The sequence below is a fragment of the Oncorhynchus keta genome, chromosome 19, assembly GCF_023373465.1.
Source record: "Oncorhynchus keta strain PuntledgeMale-10-30-2019 chromosome 19, Oket_V2, whole genome shotgun sequence".
In the NCBI taxonomy this organism is placed as follows: Eukaryota; Metazoa; Chordata; class Actinopteri; order Salmoniformes; family Salmonidae; genus Oncorhynchus; species Oncorhynchus keta.
Genome location: NC_068439.1, coordinates 49,112,876 through 49,128,412, shown reverse-complemented (window position 1 = coordinate 49,128,412; position 15,537 = coordinate 49,112,876). Strand labels below are relative to the sequence as shown.

Here is a 15,537-nt window from a genome sequence, read left to right as displayed (position 1 = left end):
TACCATCATCTCTCCCAGTGATTCTGGAAAATCCATTTCCATATTTTGTCTCCTCTTGACTGTGTGGACGAATGCTGGCCTGTTTGATGTGTTCAGAGCTGCAGCACAGATGCCACAGTTTCAGCTATGTTGGACGTCATCTCACTGACACTTCTCGGAAAACAGAAGAAACGCCGTGCAGCGCACCACCTCTAAAATTACAGTGCGGCACATGAAGCAGAGAAAAAAAATGGAAAGAAAGTAAGACTCACAAGTGACCACCGTTCCTCCCCGCATCTCTGTGTTTTAGCGTTCCGCCCTGCCTGGCACGAGGCCGGGGTAGAGATCTCCCATATCGACGGATGGAGCACTTCTCTGCATCAGAGGTGCACGGCACGCCACATACTTTCCAAACACAGCACCGCCAGAAATCTGAAAGTCTGATTTTATAACCCTCATGGTTTTGGTTGACGGAGCTGCAGATACTTTTGGTGTGGTTCAAACACAGCTAAAATAATGGGCCTGCCACGCCAGTTAGAGCGAGGGTCCCGCTCTCCCTCTCTCAGTGGAATGCTCACCAGTGCTGTGGCCGTTCTGTTGTGTGTTTGTATGTCAAGCTAAAAGAAAGACGCACACCTTTAACTTATTTACCAGATGCTCAGGAAAAGGAAGAAAGGAAAAACATCTTCAACATTGCAGAGTGGTTTTGCTCAAAGCCTGTGCAGCAGTGAATGAGAGCCGGTTTAACCAATAATATCTTACGTTTACATGGGCATAACAGACACCTACACACACAGCCTTAGCTGACAGTGTGAAGTGCTCATTTAGTCTGTCCTAATATAACAGGGGCTTCACTTTGTATTGTCATCAACAGCTTATGGCAAAGTGACTAGTCTGCTAGTCAGAGCTGTGTGATGAAGTGAGTCATAGCAAATCATTACAGCCAAGACCTTTAACCTCGGTCCCGTAAGAAAGGAAGGAGAGGAGGCGGGGTTAGGGGGGATGGGGGTTGTTTAAAAGTGGTCCCTAAAGGGAGGGTCTGATACTAACTGAGCCCTAAAGCCAGCCCCTGGGGGGTGAGAAACAGTGGCTGACTCAGAGTACCAGAACCAAGTGCAGTTGGACCAGGGAGCGGGGGGCATTCAGGAGCACGCCCCATGTGTCCCCCACCCTGGGAGCAGTGTTTCCACCCAACCCAATGAAAGGTTTATAGACTGCAGCTATAAAGGCAAACCACTAAATCTAACACTGTTTTAACACAGGCGTTTTCTTCCAACCCCCTCTCCCTCTCTCCTCCTATCCTTCTCTTCTGACCTAACAGTGTTGGCAGTGAGGGGGGGGTAAAGTTTTACTGTTGAATGTTTAGTTGATTTTCATCAAATGCTCATTAACTGTGCCAGTGAAGTGACTTCCTTCTGAAGTCCATTAAAATGGTACGCTGAGAGGGAGGCGGGAGGGGGGGTGGGGGGGCAGGTAAGCAGGCAGAAAGGCAGGGAGGCATGGAGGGAGGGAGGGAAGAAGGTAGGGAGGCAGGCAGGCAGACGGTTGGTGCTACTGGCAGGGCTATAGGAGACCATGTGCTGAGCTGAGTTCTGTGGTTGGGGTCTACATTACAGAAATGGAAACCAGATGGGAAATCTGGGGGGAACGGATGCAAGGTAAAATAAAATAACATGTGTAGGCCAGGGGATTGAAACTGATGTGTGGACAAGGACTGCTCTGGCAAGAAATGACTGCCTGTTGCGTCACCCAGGTGGGTGTTGGGTAAGAGTAGGTATTAGGTCACCTTTCTATCTGTTGCACAACAAGTCAATAGACACAATGGCAAAATATCTGAAAAAGTCATTATCTTAGGACTTACAGACTTAGGGATAAGACATTTCCCCATTTCTACTGTCAACGGTATGGAAATGTAACTGCTGTAGTATTAAATGATAGACGAGTACGTGAGTTGAAAGCATGTATTTGTTCAAATGTACAGTTTCTTCCCCGAAGAAAAAGCAAAAGTCTTTGTATAGCTGATTAAAAACACAACCATGTTGGGCTGCTCTCTGCAAACGAGTGCATGCATGTGTCTGAGTTTGAAACCAACATTCCATGGTTCCAACGTGCGCTCGTATAAAACAAATTATATTGAGAGATTCTCGAGACGACTTGTGTTCCGTTCCAAACCCTGTCTAATGCAAACACAGCAGGAAAAAGAAGTACGTGAAACTCCACAAGCATTCCTCTCTCTCTTTCTCTCTGCCTCTCTCTGTCTCTCACTCTCTCGTTATCTACCCCCAGCAGTGTGGCTACAGTATGTATTTCCGCTGTCTCTTTTCAAAAGCGTTCCAAGTCACTCCGTTTAGGGCTGAGGGACTGCACTACTTCTCCGAGAACAATACAAGTATTAAGATATTCATCCTAACCTTCATGCCCGTGCTGTCTTGGACATACGATATGTTTGGTTCTTGCCATCGCATCCTGCCATTATCTGTCCCTATGAATAAGATATGAGCAATAATTCCCTGTTGTTTGTCAATGACAGTGTTGTTTGTGTTAGTGTTCATTCATTTCCCTAACAGAACTATTCCGGCAAGGGTTTTCCCGGTGGTGCCAAAAGCACAACATAAGAAGAATAGGAGACCGAGATGACAAAGGAAGGTGGCCAAAAACACGTAGGGGTAGAATGTGTCTGAACATGTGCAATATGTAGCAGGTACACTGGTGTGTGCCTGTTTGTTTATCTTTATTAATTAAAGCAGCTGTAGACCACATGTCTCGCCGAGGGCCTATTGGCGTCTCTGTCTCCTAGCTCGCTGTCGTGTCTCAAATCGCACAGTAAACAAACTCACAGCACAGACGCTCTTCAAATCCCTCGCACACCGACAGACAACTCAGGTTGTTTGTTTTCTCTCTCTACTTCTCCACCCGCTCTCTCTCTCTCTCTCTCTCTCTCTCTCTCTCTCTCTCTCTCTCTCTCTCTCTCTCTTTCTCTTTTAAATGAACTATTCCCAGGGGTTAACTTTTACCTCAGCCTTCATTCCCAGGGATCTGTACAACGCCATGTAGCGGAGGCAAATATCTCGCTGTGTTTTCCTTAGTCCTCCCCAGAGACCTTATAACAGCTGTATAGATGTAACTACCCTGGACCCTGCTGTGATTCTATACCCCATTGCAGGCCATTACACCACACTTACACGGACCCTTTTCAAAACACACCACCATGCTCCAGCAATGTTTATCATAGTAACTGTAAATGCTTCATCTGGGCAATTCAGTTTTAGAGAGTTAGCTTTCAACCTAGTCTTGTTTTTTTTTTGCTGTTTTTTTTTGCAGCTAATTTATGTGGGAGAAGTTTGTAGCTCCGTTACCTTTTCACCCCTTGACATCCTTCGTGTGATTTGAACGTTTTCAAACACACGTTGTGAAGTCAGCTGGACATGTTGGGGGACAATTAGAACAACCAAAGAGTTTTCTCGCGATAAATACACATGATTTATTTACAAACAAAGTGGTTATAATAGAAATAAATACAAAATAAAAATCTGAGCATTATACTTCATGTGGTATTGCACCCAATTCGAAATGTACATCAGATATACATTTTCAAAACCAGTAAAGGATTATTCCTCCAAGTAAAATATTTATTTTTCCCAACTTTAACTAGACATAAATATATTCATATATAGTTATTTGTACTTCTTCTCCCAAAATAGCTCTGTTTGTGTCTTTCCTTTCATTTAAATAAAACATTTTCATTGGGAAACCGGGTGTCCATATAGCCTCACACTCTACGTCCTTCTCAGTCTCCATCCCTTCATCCCATCCCTCTCTCTCTCTCTCTCTCTCTCTCTCTCTCTCTCTCTCTCTCTCTCTCTGTATGTCTCACCGGCAGCCACACCCCTCCACCACCATGTCCTGGTAGTTTTTGAGGATGACCTTCTCATACTCGTCCAGATAGAGCAGTGATATGGGGCTGAGCTCTGTGGGCACGCAGCACGCCCGGGGGATGTTGGAGTTCACAGAGTTGACCAGCGTCTGAACGATGGCGTGGTTGGTGGAGTTGAGGTGGTCGGCCAATGGGAAGGGACATACCCCGTGGCAGTAGAAGGCATGGTAGCCAGGGGGCGCCACTATCCACTCGTTCCAGCCCACTTCGCTGAAGTCCACGTCGAGTTCGTGTCTGTGGCAGTTGGCCTTGTGTTGATGCTTCCTTCTCTGTTTCCTGTGGCCTGCTGCCTGTCTCTTGTCCCTGTGCAGCACCGCGTTCCCCCGCCCGTCATGACTGTAGGTCACCAGCAGGGGTCGAGCCTGGGGCCATGAGTCCTGGTCCTCGTGAAGGGAGCGGCTCACCCTGACGTGCCTGCTCTGTCTCTGGGCTTCCTCGCCCCCCTGGGTGTCTGGGTGGAACACCTCCACCATGAATCCGTGGTTCTGGCTCCCCCCGGAGGACCACTGGGACACGGCGGGGCTGACGTCGAAGCTTTCCCAGCGGCTCAGAGAATCCTGCACCAGCCGAGTGTCCAGGAGGCGTGTCAGGGGTTCCCCATGGGGAGATGCAGGGGCTCCAAACACCTCGTACACGTTGATACGATGGATGCCACCAACACTGGTACTGGTATTGGTACTGGAGCGGTTACTGCTGTTGTGACTGGTGTTACGAGTGGGAGCTGCTGTGGCCCCTAGGACCTGGTCCCTGTAGACCCGGAGCTCTGCAGAGGTGATGAGCTCTTCTCCAGGGATGGAGGTGAGATTGAAGAAGAACTGCTGGGTGGTCCTGCCCTTCAGACTTGCCAGAGCCTCCATGGATTCTGCAATCGAGAAGAGAAGGAGAGAGTAAGGGTCAGTGGATGATGTTGACATAGAAATTCATGGCTAAGCTCAGGACAATTTTTTTTAACTATAAAGGTTGTAGAGTCATTCCATGACGGACCAAGATTTACTGTCTTAACAAACGGGCTGTCTTTCCATAGCTCCATAGCTCACTAAAACACACACACACACACACACACACAAGAAAACGACTGGCATCATACACACACACTCACTAACTCCAAGAGCATGAGTCAATGTAAAGGGAACAGGTGACAATTATGACCATCCAGCTGCAACATTGCCAGGTCCATACATCAAAGCAGTGGCGTTCCCATTTATTGATAAGATCTAGCAGGGAACAGTGATAGCCTCGAACCATTATGCCTGCAAGGCCACTAAATACCATAGAGAATGTTCTGCCCTTTACCATTTGTTTGCTACATAATGGAGTCCTGTTTTTATTGGATGTGTGGATAAAGCCCACCATGGAATCATCAAAGCTAGATTATTATGACATAATGAAAGGCCATAGGGAAGTAGATCTCATTTATCTTAGGGTGTGTTCATACATTTAACCTGGAGTGCCAGAGAGCGCTCAGAGTGCATTCGTAAATTCAGAGCGTTGTCAGATTGTCCATTCTTAAATTCAGAGTGTTGTCAGATTGTCCATTCTTAAATTCAGTGCGTTGTCAGATTGTCCATTCTTAAATTCAGAGCGTTGTCAGATTGTCCATTCTTAAATTCAGAGCGTTGTCAGATTGTCCATTCTTAAATTCAGAGCGTTGTCAGATTGTCCATTCTTAAATTCAGAGCGTTGTCAGATTGTCCATTCTTAAATTCAGAGCGTTGTCAGATTGTCCATTCTTAAATTCAGAGCGTTGTCAGATTGTCCATTCTTAAATTCAGAGCATTGTCAGATTTTCCATTCTTAAATTCAGAGCGTTGTCAGGTTGTCCATTCTTAAATTCAGAGCGTTGTCAGATTGTCCATTCTTAAATTCAGAGCGTTGTCAGATTGTCCATTCTTAAAATCAGAGCGTTGTCAGATTGTCCATTCTTAAATTCAGAGCTTTGTCAGATTGTCCATTCTTAAATTCAGAGCGTTGTCAGATTGTCCATTCTTAAATTCAGAGCGTTGTCAGATTGTCCATTCTTAAATTCAGAGCGTTGTCAGATTGTCCATTCTTATTAAATTCAGAGCATTGTCAGATTGTCCATTCTTAAATTCAGAGCGTTGTCAGATTGTCCATTCTTAAATTCAGAGCGTTGTCAGATTGTCCATTCTTAAATTCAAAGCGTTGTCAGATTGTCCATTCTTAAATTCAGAGCGTTGTCAGATTGTCCATTCTTAAATTCAGAGCGTTGTCAGATTGTCCATTCTTAAATTCAGAGCGTTGTCAGATTGTCCATTCTTAAATTCAGAGCGTTGTCAGATTTTCCATTCTTAAATTCAGAGCATTGTCAGGTTGTCCATTCTTAAATTCAGAGCGTTGTCAGATTGCCCATTCTTAAATTCAGAGCTTTGTCAGGTTGTCCATTCTTAAATTCAGAGCGTTGTCAGATTGTCCATTCTTAAATTCAGAGCGTTGTCAGATTGTCCATTCTTAAATTCAGAGCGTTGTCAGATTGTCCATTCTTAAATTCAGAGCTTTGTCAGATTGTCCATTCTTAAATTCAGAGCTTTGTCAGATTGTCCAGTCTTAAATTCAGAGCGTTGTCAGATTGTCCATTCTTAAATTCAGAGCGTTGTCAGATTGTCCATTCTTAAATTCAGAGCGTTGTCAGATTGTCCATTCTTAAATTCAGAGCGTTGTCAGATTGTCCATTCTTAAATTCAGAGCGTTGTCAGGTTGTCCATTCTTAAATTCAGAGCTTTGTCAGATTGTCCATTCTTAAATTCAGAGCTTTGTCAGATTGTCCATTCTTAAATTCAGAGCTTTGTAAGATTGTCCATTCTGAAATTCAGAGCGTTGTCAGATTGTCCATTCTTAAATTCAGAGCGTTGTCAGATTGTCCATTCTTAAAATCAGAGCGTTGTCAGATTGTCCATTCTTAAATTCAGAGCGTTGTCAGATTGTCCATTCTTAAATTCAGAGCGTTGTCAGATTGTCCATTCTTAAATTCAGAGCTTTGTCAGATTGTCCATTCTTAAATTCAGAGCTTTGTCAGATTGTCCATTCTTAAATTCAGAGCGTTGTCAGATTGTCCATTCTTAAATTCAGTGCGTTGTCAGATTGTCCATTCTTAAATTCAGTGCGTTGTCAGATTGTCCATTCTTAAATTCAGAGCGTTGTCAGATTGTCCATTCTTAAATTCAGAGCGTTGTCAGATTGTCCATTCTTAAATTCAGAGCGTTGTCAGATTGTCCATTCTTAAATTCAGAGCTTTGTCAGATTGTCCATTCTTAAATTCAGAGCGTTGTCAGATTGTCCATTCTTAAATTCAGAGCGTTGTCAGATTGTCCCATTCGTTAAATTCAGAGCGTTGTCAGATTGTCCATTCTTAAATTCAGTGCGTTGTCAGATTGTCCATTCTTAAATTCAGAGCGTTGTCAGATTGTCCATTCTTAAATTCAGAGCGTTGTCAGATTGTCCATTCTTAAATTCAGAGCGTTGTCAGATTGTCCATTCTTAAATACAGACCGTTGTCAGATTGTCCATTCTTAAATTCAGAGCTTTGTCAGATTGTCCATTCTTAAATTCAGAGATTTGTCAGATTGTCCATTCTTAAATTCAGAGCGTTGTCAGATTGTCCATTCTTAAATTCAGAGCGTTGTCAGATTGTCCATTCTTAAATTCAGAGCGTTGTCAGGTTGTCCAATCTTAAATTCAGACCTTTGTCAGATTGTCCATTCTTAAATTCAGAGCTTTGTCAGATTGTCCATTCTTAAATTCAGAGCTTTGTCAGATTGTCCATTCTTAAATTCAGAGCGTTGTCAGATTGTCCATTCTTAAATTCAAAGCGTTGTCAGATTGTCCATTCATAAAATTAGAGCGTTGTCAGATTGTCCATTCTTAAATTCAGAGCGTTGTCAGATTGTCCATTCTTAAATCCAGAGCGTTGTCAGATTGTCCATTCTTAAATTCAGAGCGTTGTCAGGTTGTCCATTCTTAAATTCAGAGCGTTGTCAGATTGTCCATTCTTAAATTCAGAGCGTTGTCAGATTGTCCATTCTTAAATTCAGAGCTTTGTCAGATTGTCCATTCTTAAATTCAGAGCTTTGTCAGATTGTCCATTCTTAAATTCAGAGCGTTGTCAGATTGTCCATTCTTAAATTCAGTGCGTTGTCAGATTGTCCATTCTTAAATTCAGAGCGTTGTCAGATTGTCCATTCTTAAATTCAGAGCGTTGTCAGATTGTCCATTCTTAAATTCAGAGCGTTGTCAGATTGTCCATTCTTAAATTCAGAGCGTTGTCAGATTGTCCATTCTTAAATTCAGAGCTTTGTCAGATTGTCCATTCTTAAATTCAGAGCTTTGTCAGATTGTCCATTCTTAAATTCAGAGCGTTGTCAGATTGTCCATTCTTAAATTCAGAGCGTTGTCAGATTTTCCATTCTTAAATTCAGAGCATTGTCAGATATTCCATTCTTAAATTCAGAGCATTGTCAGGTTGTCCATTCTTAAATTCAGAGCGTTGTCAGATTGTCCATTCTTAAATTCAGAGCTTTGTCAGATTGTCCATTCTTAAATTCAGAGCGTTGTCAGATTGTCCATTCTTAAATTCAGAGCGTTGTCAGATTGTCCATTCTTAAATTCAGAGCGTTGTCAGATTGTCCATTCTTAAATTCAGAGCGTTGTCAGGTTGTCCATTCTTAAATTCAGAGCGTTGTCAGATTGTCCATTCTTAAATTCAGAGCGTTGTCAGATTGTCCATTCTTAAATTCAGAGCGTTGTCAGATTGTCCATTCTTAAATTCAGAGCTTTGTCAGATTGTCCATTCTTAAATTCAGAGCGTTGTCAGATTGTCCATTCTTAAATTCAGAGCGTTGTCAGATTGTCCATTCTTAAATTCAGAGCGTTGTCAGATTGTCCATTCTTATTAAATTCAGAGCATTGTCAGATTGTCCATTCTTAAATTCAGAGCGTTGTCAGATTGTCCATTCTTAAATTCAGAGCGTTGTCAGGTTGTCCATTCTTAAATTCAGAGCTTTGTCAGATTGTCCATTCTTAAATTCAGAGCTTTGTCAGATTGTCCATTCTTAAATTCAGAGCTTTGTCAGATTGTCCATTCTTAAATTCAGAGCGTTGTCAGATTGTCCATTCTTAAATTCAGAGCGTTGTCAGATTTTCCATTCTTAAATTCAGAGCATTGTCAGGTTGTCCATTCTTAAATTCAGAGCGTTGTCAGATTGCCCATTCTTAAATTCAGAGCTTTGTCAGGTTGTCCATTCTTAAATTCAGAGCGTTGTCAGATTGTCCATTCTTAAATTCAGAGCGTTGTCAGATTGTCCATTCTTAAATTCAGAGCGTTGTCAGATTGTCCATTCTTAAATTCAGAGCTTTGTCAGATTGTCCATTCTTAAATTCAGAGCTTTGTCAGATTGTCCATTCTTAAATTCAGAGCGTTGTCAGATTGTCCATTCTTAAATTCAGAGCGTTGTCAGATTGTCCATTCTTAAATTCAGAGCGTTGTCAGATTGTCCATTCTTAAATTCAGAGCGTTGTCAGATTGTCCATTCTTAAATTCAGAGCGTTGTCAGGTTGTCCATTCTTAAATTCAGAGCTTTGTCAGATTGTCCATTCTTAAATTCAGAGCTTTGTCAGATTGTCCATTCTTAAATTCAGAGCTTTGTCAGATTGTCCATTCTTAAATTCAGAGCGTTGTCAGATTGTCCATTCTTAAATTCAGAGCGTTGTCAGATTGTCCATTCTTAAATTCAGAGCGTTGTCAGATTGTCCATTCTTAAATTCAGAGCGTTGTCAGATTGTCCATTCTTAAATTCAGAGCGTTGTCAGATTGTCCATTCTTAAATTCAGAGCTTTGTCAGATTGTCCATTCTTAAATTCAGAGCTTTGTCAGATTGTCCATTCTTAAATTCAGAGCGTTGTCAGATTGTCCATTCTTAAATTCAGAGCGTTGTCAGATTGTCCATTCTTAAATTCAGAGCGTTGTCAGATTGTCCATTCTTAAATTCAGAGCGTTGTCAGATTGTCCATTCTTAAATTCAGAGCGTTGTCAGATTGTCCATTCTTAAATTCAGAGCGTTGTCAGATTGTCCATTCTTAAATTCAGAGCGTTGTCAGATTGTCCATTCTTAAATTCAGAGCTTTGTCAGATTGTCCATTCTTAAATTCAGAGCGTTGTCAGATTGTCCATTCTTAAATTCAGAGCGTTGTCAGATTGTCCATTCTTAAATTCAGAGCGTTGTCAGGTTGTCCAATCTTAAATTCAGACCTTTGTCAGATTGTCCATTCTTAAATTCAGAGCTTTGTCAGATTGTCCATTCTTAAATTCAGAGCTTTGTCAGATTGTCCATTCTTAAATTCAGAGCGTTGTCAGATTGTCCATTCTTAAATTCAGAGCGTTGTCAGATTGTCCATTCTTAAATTCAGAGCGTTGTCAGATTGTCCATTCTTAAATTCAGAGCGTTGTCAGATTGTCCATTCTTAAATCAGAGCGTTGTCAGATTGTCCATTCTTAAATTCAGAGCATTGTCAGGTTGTCCATTCTTAAATTCAGAGCGTTGTCAGATTGTCCATTCTTAAATTCAGAGCGTTGTCAGATTGTCCATTCTTAAATTCAGAGCTTTGTCAGATTGTCCATTCTTAAATTCAGAGCTTTGTCAGATTGTCCATTCTTAAATTCAGAGCGTTGTCAGATTGTCCATTCTTAAATTCAGTGCATTGTCAGATTGTCCATTCTTAAATTCAGAGCGTTGTCAGATTGTCCATTCTTAAATTCAGAGCGTTGTCAGATTGTCCATTCTTAAATTCAGAGCGTTGTCAGGTTGTCCATTCTTAAATTTAGAGCGTTGTCAGGTTGTCCATTCTTAAATTCAGAGCTTTGTCAGATTGTCCATTCTTAAATTCAGAGCTTTGTCAGATTGTCCATTCTTAAATTCAGAGCGTTGTCAGATTGTCCATTCTTAAATTCAGAGCGTTGTCAGATTTTCCATTCTTAAATTCAGAGCGTTGTCAGATATTCCATTCTTAAATTCAGAGCATTGTCAGGTTGTCCATTCTTAAATTCAGAGCGTTGTCAGATTGTCCATTCTTAAATTCAGAGCTTTGTCAGGTTGTCCATTCTTAAATTCAGAGCGTTGTCAGATTGTCCATTCTTAAATTCAGAGCGTTGTCAGATTGTCCATTCTTAAATTCAGAGCGTTGTCAGATTGTCCATTCTTAAATTCAGAGCTTTGTCAGATTGTCCATTCTTAAATTCAGAGCGTTGTCAGATTGTCCATTCTTAAATTCAGAGCGTTGTCAGATTGTCCATTCTTAAATTCAGAGCGTTGTCAGATTGTCCATTCTTAAATTCAGAGCGTTGTCAGATTGTCCATTCTTAAATTCAGAGCGTTGTCAGGTTGTCCATTCTTAAATTCAGAGCTTTGTCAGATTGTCCATTCTTAAATTCAGAGCTTTGTCAGATTGTCCATTCTTAAATTCAGAGCTTTGTCAGATTGTCCATTCTTAAATTCAGAGCGTTGTCAGATTGTCCATTCTTAAATTCAGAGCGTTGTCAGATTGTCCATTCTTAAATTCAGAGCGTTGTCAGATTGTCCATTCTTAAATTCAGAGCGTTGTCAGATTGTCCATTCTTAAATTCAGAGCGTTGTCAGATTGTCCATTCTTAAATTCAGAGCTTTGTCAGATTGTCCATTCTTAAATTCAGAGCTTTGTCAGATTGTCCATTCTTAAATTCAGAGCGTTGTCAGATTGTCCATTCTTAAATTCAGTGCGTTGTCAGATTGTCCATTCTTAAATTCAGAGCGTTGTCAGATTGTCCATTCTTAAATTCAGAGCGTTGTCAGATTGTCCATTCTTAAATTCAGAGCGTTGTCAGATTGTCCATTCTTAAATTCAGAGCGTTGTCAGATTGTCCATTCTTAAATTCAGAGCGTTGTCAGATTGTCCATTCTTAAATTCAGAGCGTTGTCAGATTGTCCATTCTTAAATTCAGAGCGTTGTCAGATTGTCCATTCGTAAATTCAGAGCGTTGTCAGATTGTCCATTCTTAAATTCAGAGCGTTGTCAGGTTATCCATTCTTAAATTCAGAGCTTTGTCAGATTGTCCATTCTTAAATTCAGAGCGTTGTCAGATTGTCCATTCTTAAATTCAGAGCGTTGTCAGATTGTCCATTCTTAAATTCAGAGCGTTGTCAGATTGTCCATTCTTAAATTCAGAGCGTTGTCAGATTGTCCATTCTTAAATTCAGAGCGTTGTCAGATTGTCCATTCTTATTAAATTCAGAGCATTGTCAGATTGTCCATTCTTAAATTCAGAGCGTTGTCAGATTGTCCATTCTTAAATTCAGAGCGTTGTCAGATTGTCCATTCTTAAATTCAGAGCTTTGTCAGATTGTCCATTCTTAAATTCAGAGCTTTGTCAGATTGTCCATTCTTAAATTCAGAGCGTTGTCAGATTGTCCATTCTTAAATTCAGAGCGTTGTCAGATTGTCCATTCTTAAATTTAGAGCGTTGTCAGATTGTCCATTCTTAAATTCAGAGCGTTGTCAGATTGTCCATTCTTAAATTCAGAGCGTTGTCAGATTGTCCATTCAGAGCTTAAATTGCGTTGTCCACAGATTGTCCATTCTTAAATTCAGAGCGTTGTCAGATTGTCCATTCTTAAATTCAGAGCTTTGTTAGATTGTCCATTCTTAAATTCAGAGCTTTGTCAGATTGTCCATTCTTAAATTCAGAGCATTGTCAGATTGTCCATTCTTAAATTCAGAGCGTTGTCAGATTGTCCATTCTTAAATTCTGAGCGTTGTCAGATTGTCCATTCTTAAATTCAGAGCGTTGTCAGATTGTCCATTCTTAAATTCAGAGCTTTGTCAGATTGTCCCTTCTTAAATTCAGAGCGTTGTCAGATTGTCCATTCTTAAATTCAGAGCGTTGTCAGATTGTCCATTCTTAAATTCAGAGCTTTGTCAGATTGTCCATTCTTAAATTCAGAGCTTTGTCAGATTGTCCATTCTTAAATTCAGAGCGTTGTCAGATTGTCCATTCTCAAATTCAGTGCGTTGTCAGATTGTCCATTCTTAAATTCAGTGCGTTGTCAGATTGTCCATTCTTAAATTCAGAGCGTTGTCAGATTGTCCATTCTTAAATTCAGAGCGTTGTCAGATTGTCCATTCTTAAATTCAGAGCGTTGTCAGATTGTCCATTCTTAAATTCAGAGCGTTGTCAGATTGTCCATTCTTAAATTCAGAGCGTTGTCAGATTGTCCATTCTTAAATTCAGAGCTTTGTCAGATTGTCCATTCTTAAATTCAGAGCTTTGTCAGATTGTCCATTCTTAAATTCAGAGCGTTGTCAGATTGTCCATTCTTAAATTCAGAGCGTTGTCAGATTGTCCATTCTTAAATTCAGAGCTTTGTCAGATTGTCCATTCTTAAATTCAGAGCTTTGTCAGATTGTCCATTCTTAAATTCAGAGCGTTGTCAGATTGTCCATTCTTAAATTCAGAGCGTTGTCAGATTGTCCATTCTTAAATTCAGAGCTTTGTTAGATTGTCCATTCTTAAATTCAGAGCTTTGTCAGATTGTCCATTCTTAAATTCAGAGCGTTGTCAGATTGTCCATTCTTAAATTCAGAGCGTTGTCAGATTGTCCATGCTTAAAATTCAGAGCGCTGTCAGATTGTCCATTCTTAAATTCAGAGCGTTGTCAGATTGTCCATTCTTAAATTCAGAGCGTTGTCAGATTGTCCATTCTTAAATTCAGAGCGTTGTAAGATTGTCCATTCTTAAATTCAGAGTGTTGTCAGATTGTCCATTCTTAAATTCAGAGCTTTGTCAGATTGTCCATTCTTAAATTCAGAGCATTGTCAGGTTGTCCATTCTTAAATTCAGAGCTTTGTTAGATTGTCCATTCTTAAATTCAGAGCTTTGTTAGATTGTCCATTCTTAAATTCAGATCTTTGTCAGATTGTCCATTCTTAAATTCAGAGCGTTGTCAGATTGTCCATTCTTAAATTCAGAGCGTTGTCAGATTGTCCATTCTTAAATTCAGAGCGTTGTCAGATTGTCCATTCTTAAATTCAGAGCGTTGTCAGATTGTCCATTCTTAAATTCAGAGCGTTGTCAGATTGTCCATTCTTAAATTCAGAGCGTTGTCAGATTGTCCATTCTTAAATTCAGAGCGTTGTCAGATTGTCCATTCTTAAATTCAGAGCGTTGTCAGGTTGTCCATTCTTAAATTCAGAGCTTTGTCAGATTGTCCATTCTTAAATTCAGAGCTTTGTCAGATTGTCCATTCTTAAATTCAGAGCTTTGTCAGATTGTCCATTCTTAAATTCAGAGCTTTGTCAGATTGTCCATTCTTAAATTCAGAGCATTGTCAGATTGTCCATTCTTAAATTCAGAGCGTTGTCAGATTGTCCATTCTTAAATTCAGAGCGTTGTCAGATTGTCCATTCTTAAATTCAGAGCGTTGTCAGATTGTCCATTCTTAAATTCAGAGCGTTGTCAGATTGTCCATTCTTAAATTCAGAGCGTTGTCAGATTGTCCATTCTTAAATTCAGAGCGTTGTCAGATTGTCCATTCTTAAATTCAGAGCTTTGTCAGATTGTCCATTCTTAAATTCAGAGCGTTGTCAGATTGTCCATTCTTAAATTCAGAGCGTTGTCAGATTGTCCATTCTTAAATTCAGAGCTTTGTCAGATTGTCCATTCTTAAATTCAGAGCTTTGTCAGATTGTCCATTCTTACATTCAGAGCGTTGTCAGATTGTCCATTCTTAAATTCAGTGCGTTGTCAGATTGTCCATTCTTAAATTCAGAGCGTTGTCAGATTGTCCATTCTTAAATTCAGAGCGTTGTCAGATTGTCCATTCTTAAATTCAGAGCGTTGTCAGATTGTCCATTCTTAAATTCAGAGCGTTGTCAGATTGTCCATTCTTAAATTCAGAGCGTTGTCAGATTGTCCATTCTTAAATTCAGAGCGTTGTCAGATTGTCCATTCTTAAATTCAGAGCTTTGTCAGATTGTCCATTCTTAAATTCAGAGCTTTGTCAGATTGTCCATTCTTAAATTCAGAGCTTTGTCAGATTGTCCATTCTTAAATTCAGAGCGTTGTCAGATTGTCCATTCTTAAATTCAGAGCTTTGTCAGATTGTCCATTCTTAAATTCAGAGCTTTGTCAGATTGTCCATTCTTAAATTCAGAGCGTTGTCAGATTGTCCATTCTTAAATTCAGAGCGTTGTCAGATTGTCCATTCTTAAATTCAGAGCTTTGTCAGATTGTCCATTCTTAAATTCAGAGCTTTGTCAGATTGTCCATTCTTAAATTCAGAGCGTTGTCAGATTGTCCATTCTTAAATTCAGAGCGTTGTCAGATTGTCCATGCTTAAAATTCAGAGCGCTGTCAGATTGTCCATTCTTAAATTCAGAGCGTTGTCAGATTGTCCATTCTTAAATTCAGAGCGTTGTCAGATTGTCCATTCTTAAATTCAGAGCGTTGTAAGATTGTCCATTCTTAAATTCAGAGTGTTGTCAGATTGTCCATTCTTAAATTCAGAGCTTTGTCAGATTGTCCATTCTTAAATTCAGAGCATTGTCAGGTTGTCCATTCTTAAATTCAGAGCTTTGTTAGA

The 15,537-nt window shown here is 40.3% G+C and overlaps 1 protein-coding gene across 1 annotated transcript in view; it reads right to left on the bottom strand.

The window, feature by feature from the left end:
- Positions 1-3,435: 3,435 nt before the first annotated feature.
- LOC118398406 (bone morphogenetic protein 2-like) overlaps positions 3,436-15,537 on the bottom strand; it is a 19,033-nt gene continuing 6,931 nt past the window's right edge. The window contains exon 3 of the mRNA XM_035793699.2: positions 3,436-4,775. Coding sequence (XP_035649592.1) covers positions 3,850-4,775 — 926 coding nt within the window. The 3' untranslated portion in view covers positions 3,436-3,849. The remainder of the gene's footprint in view (positions 4,776-15,537) is intronic.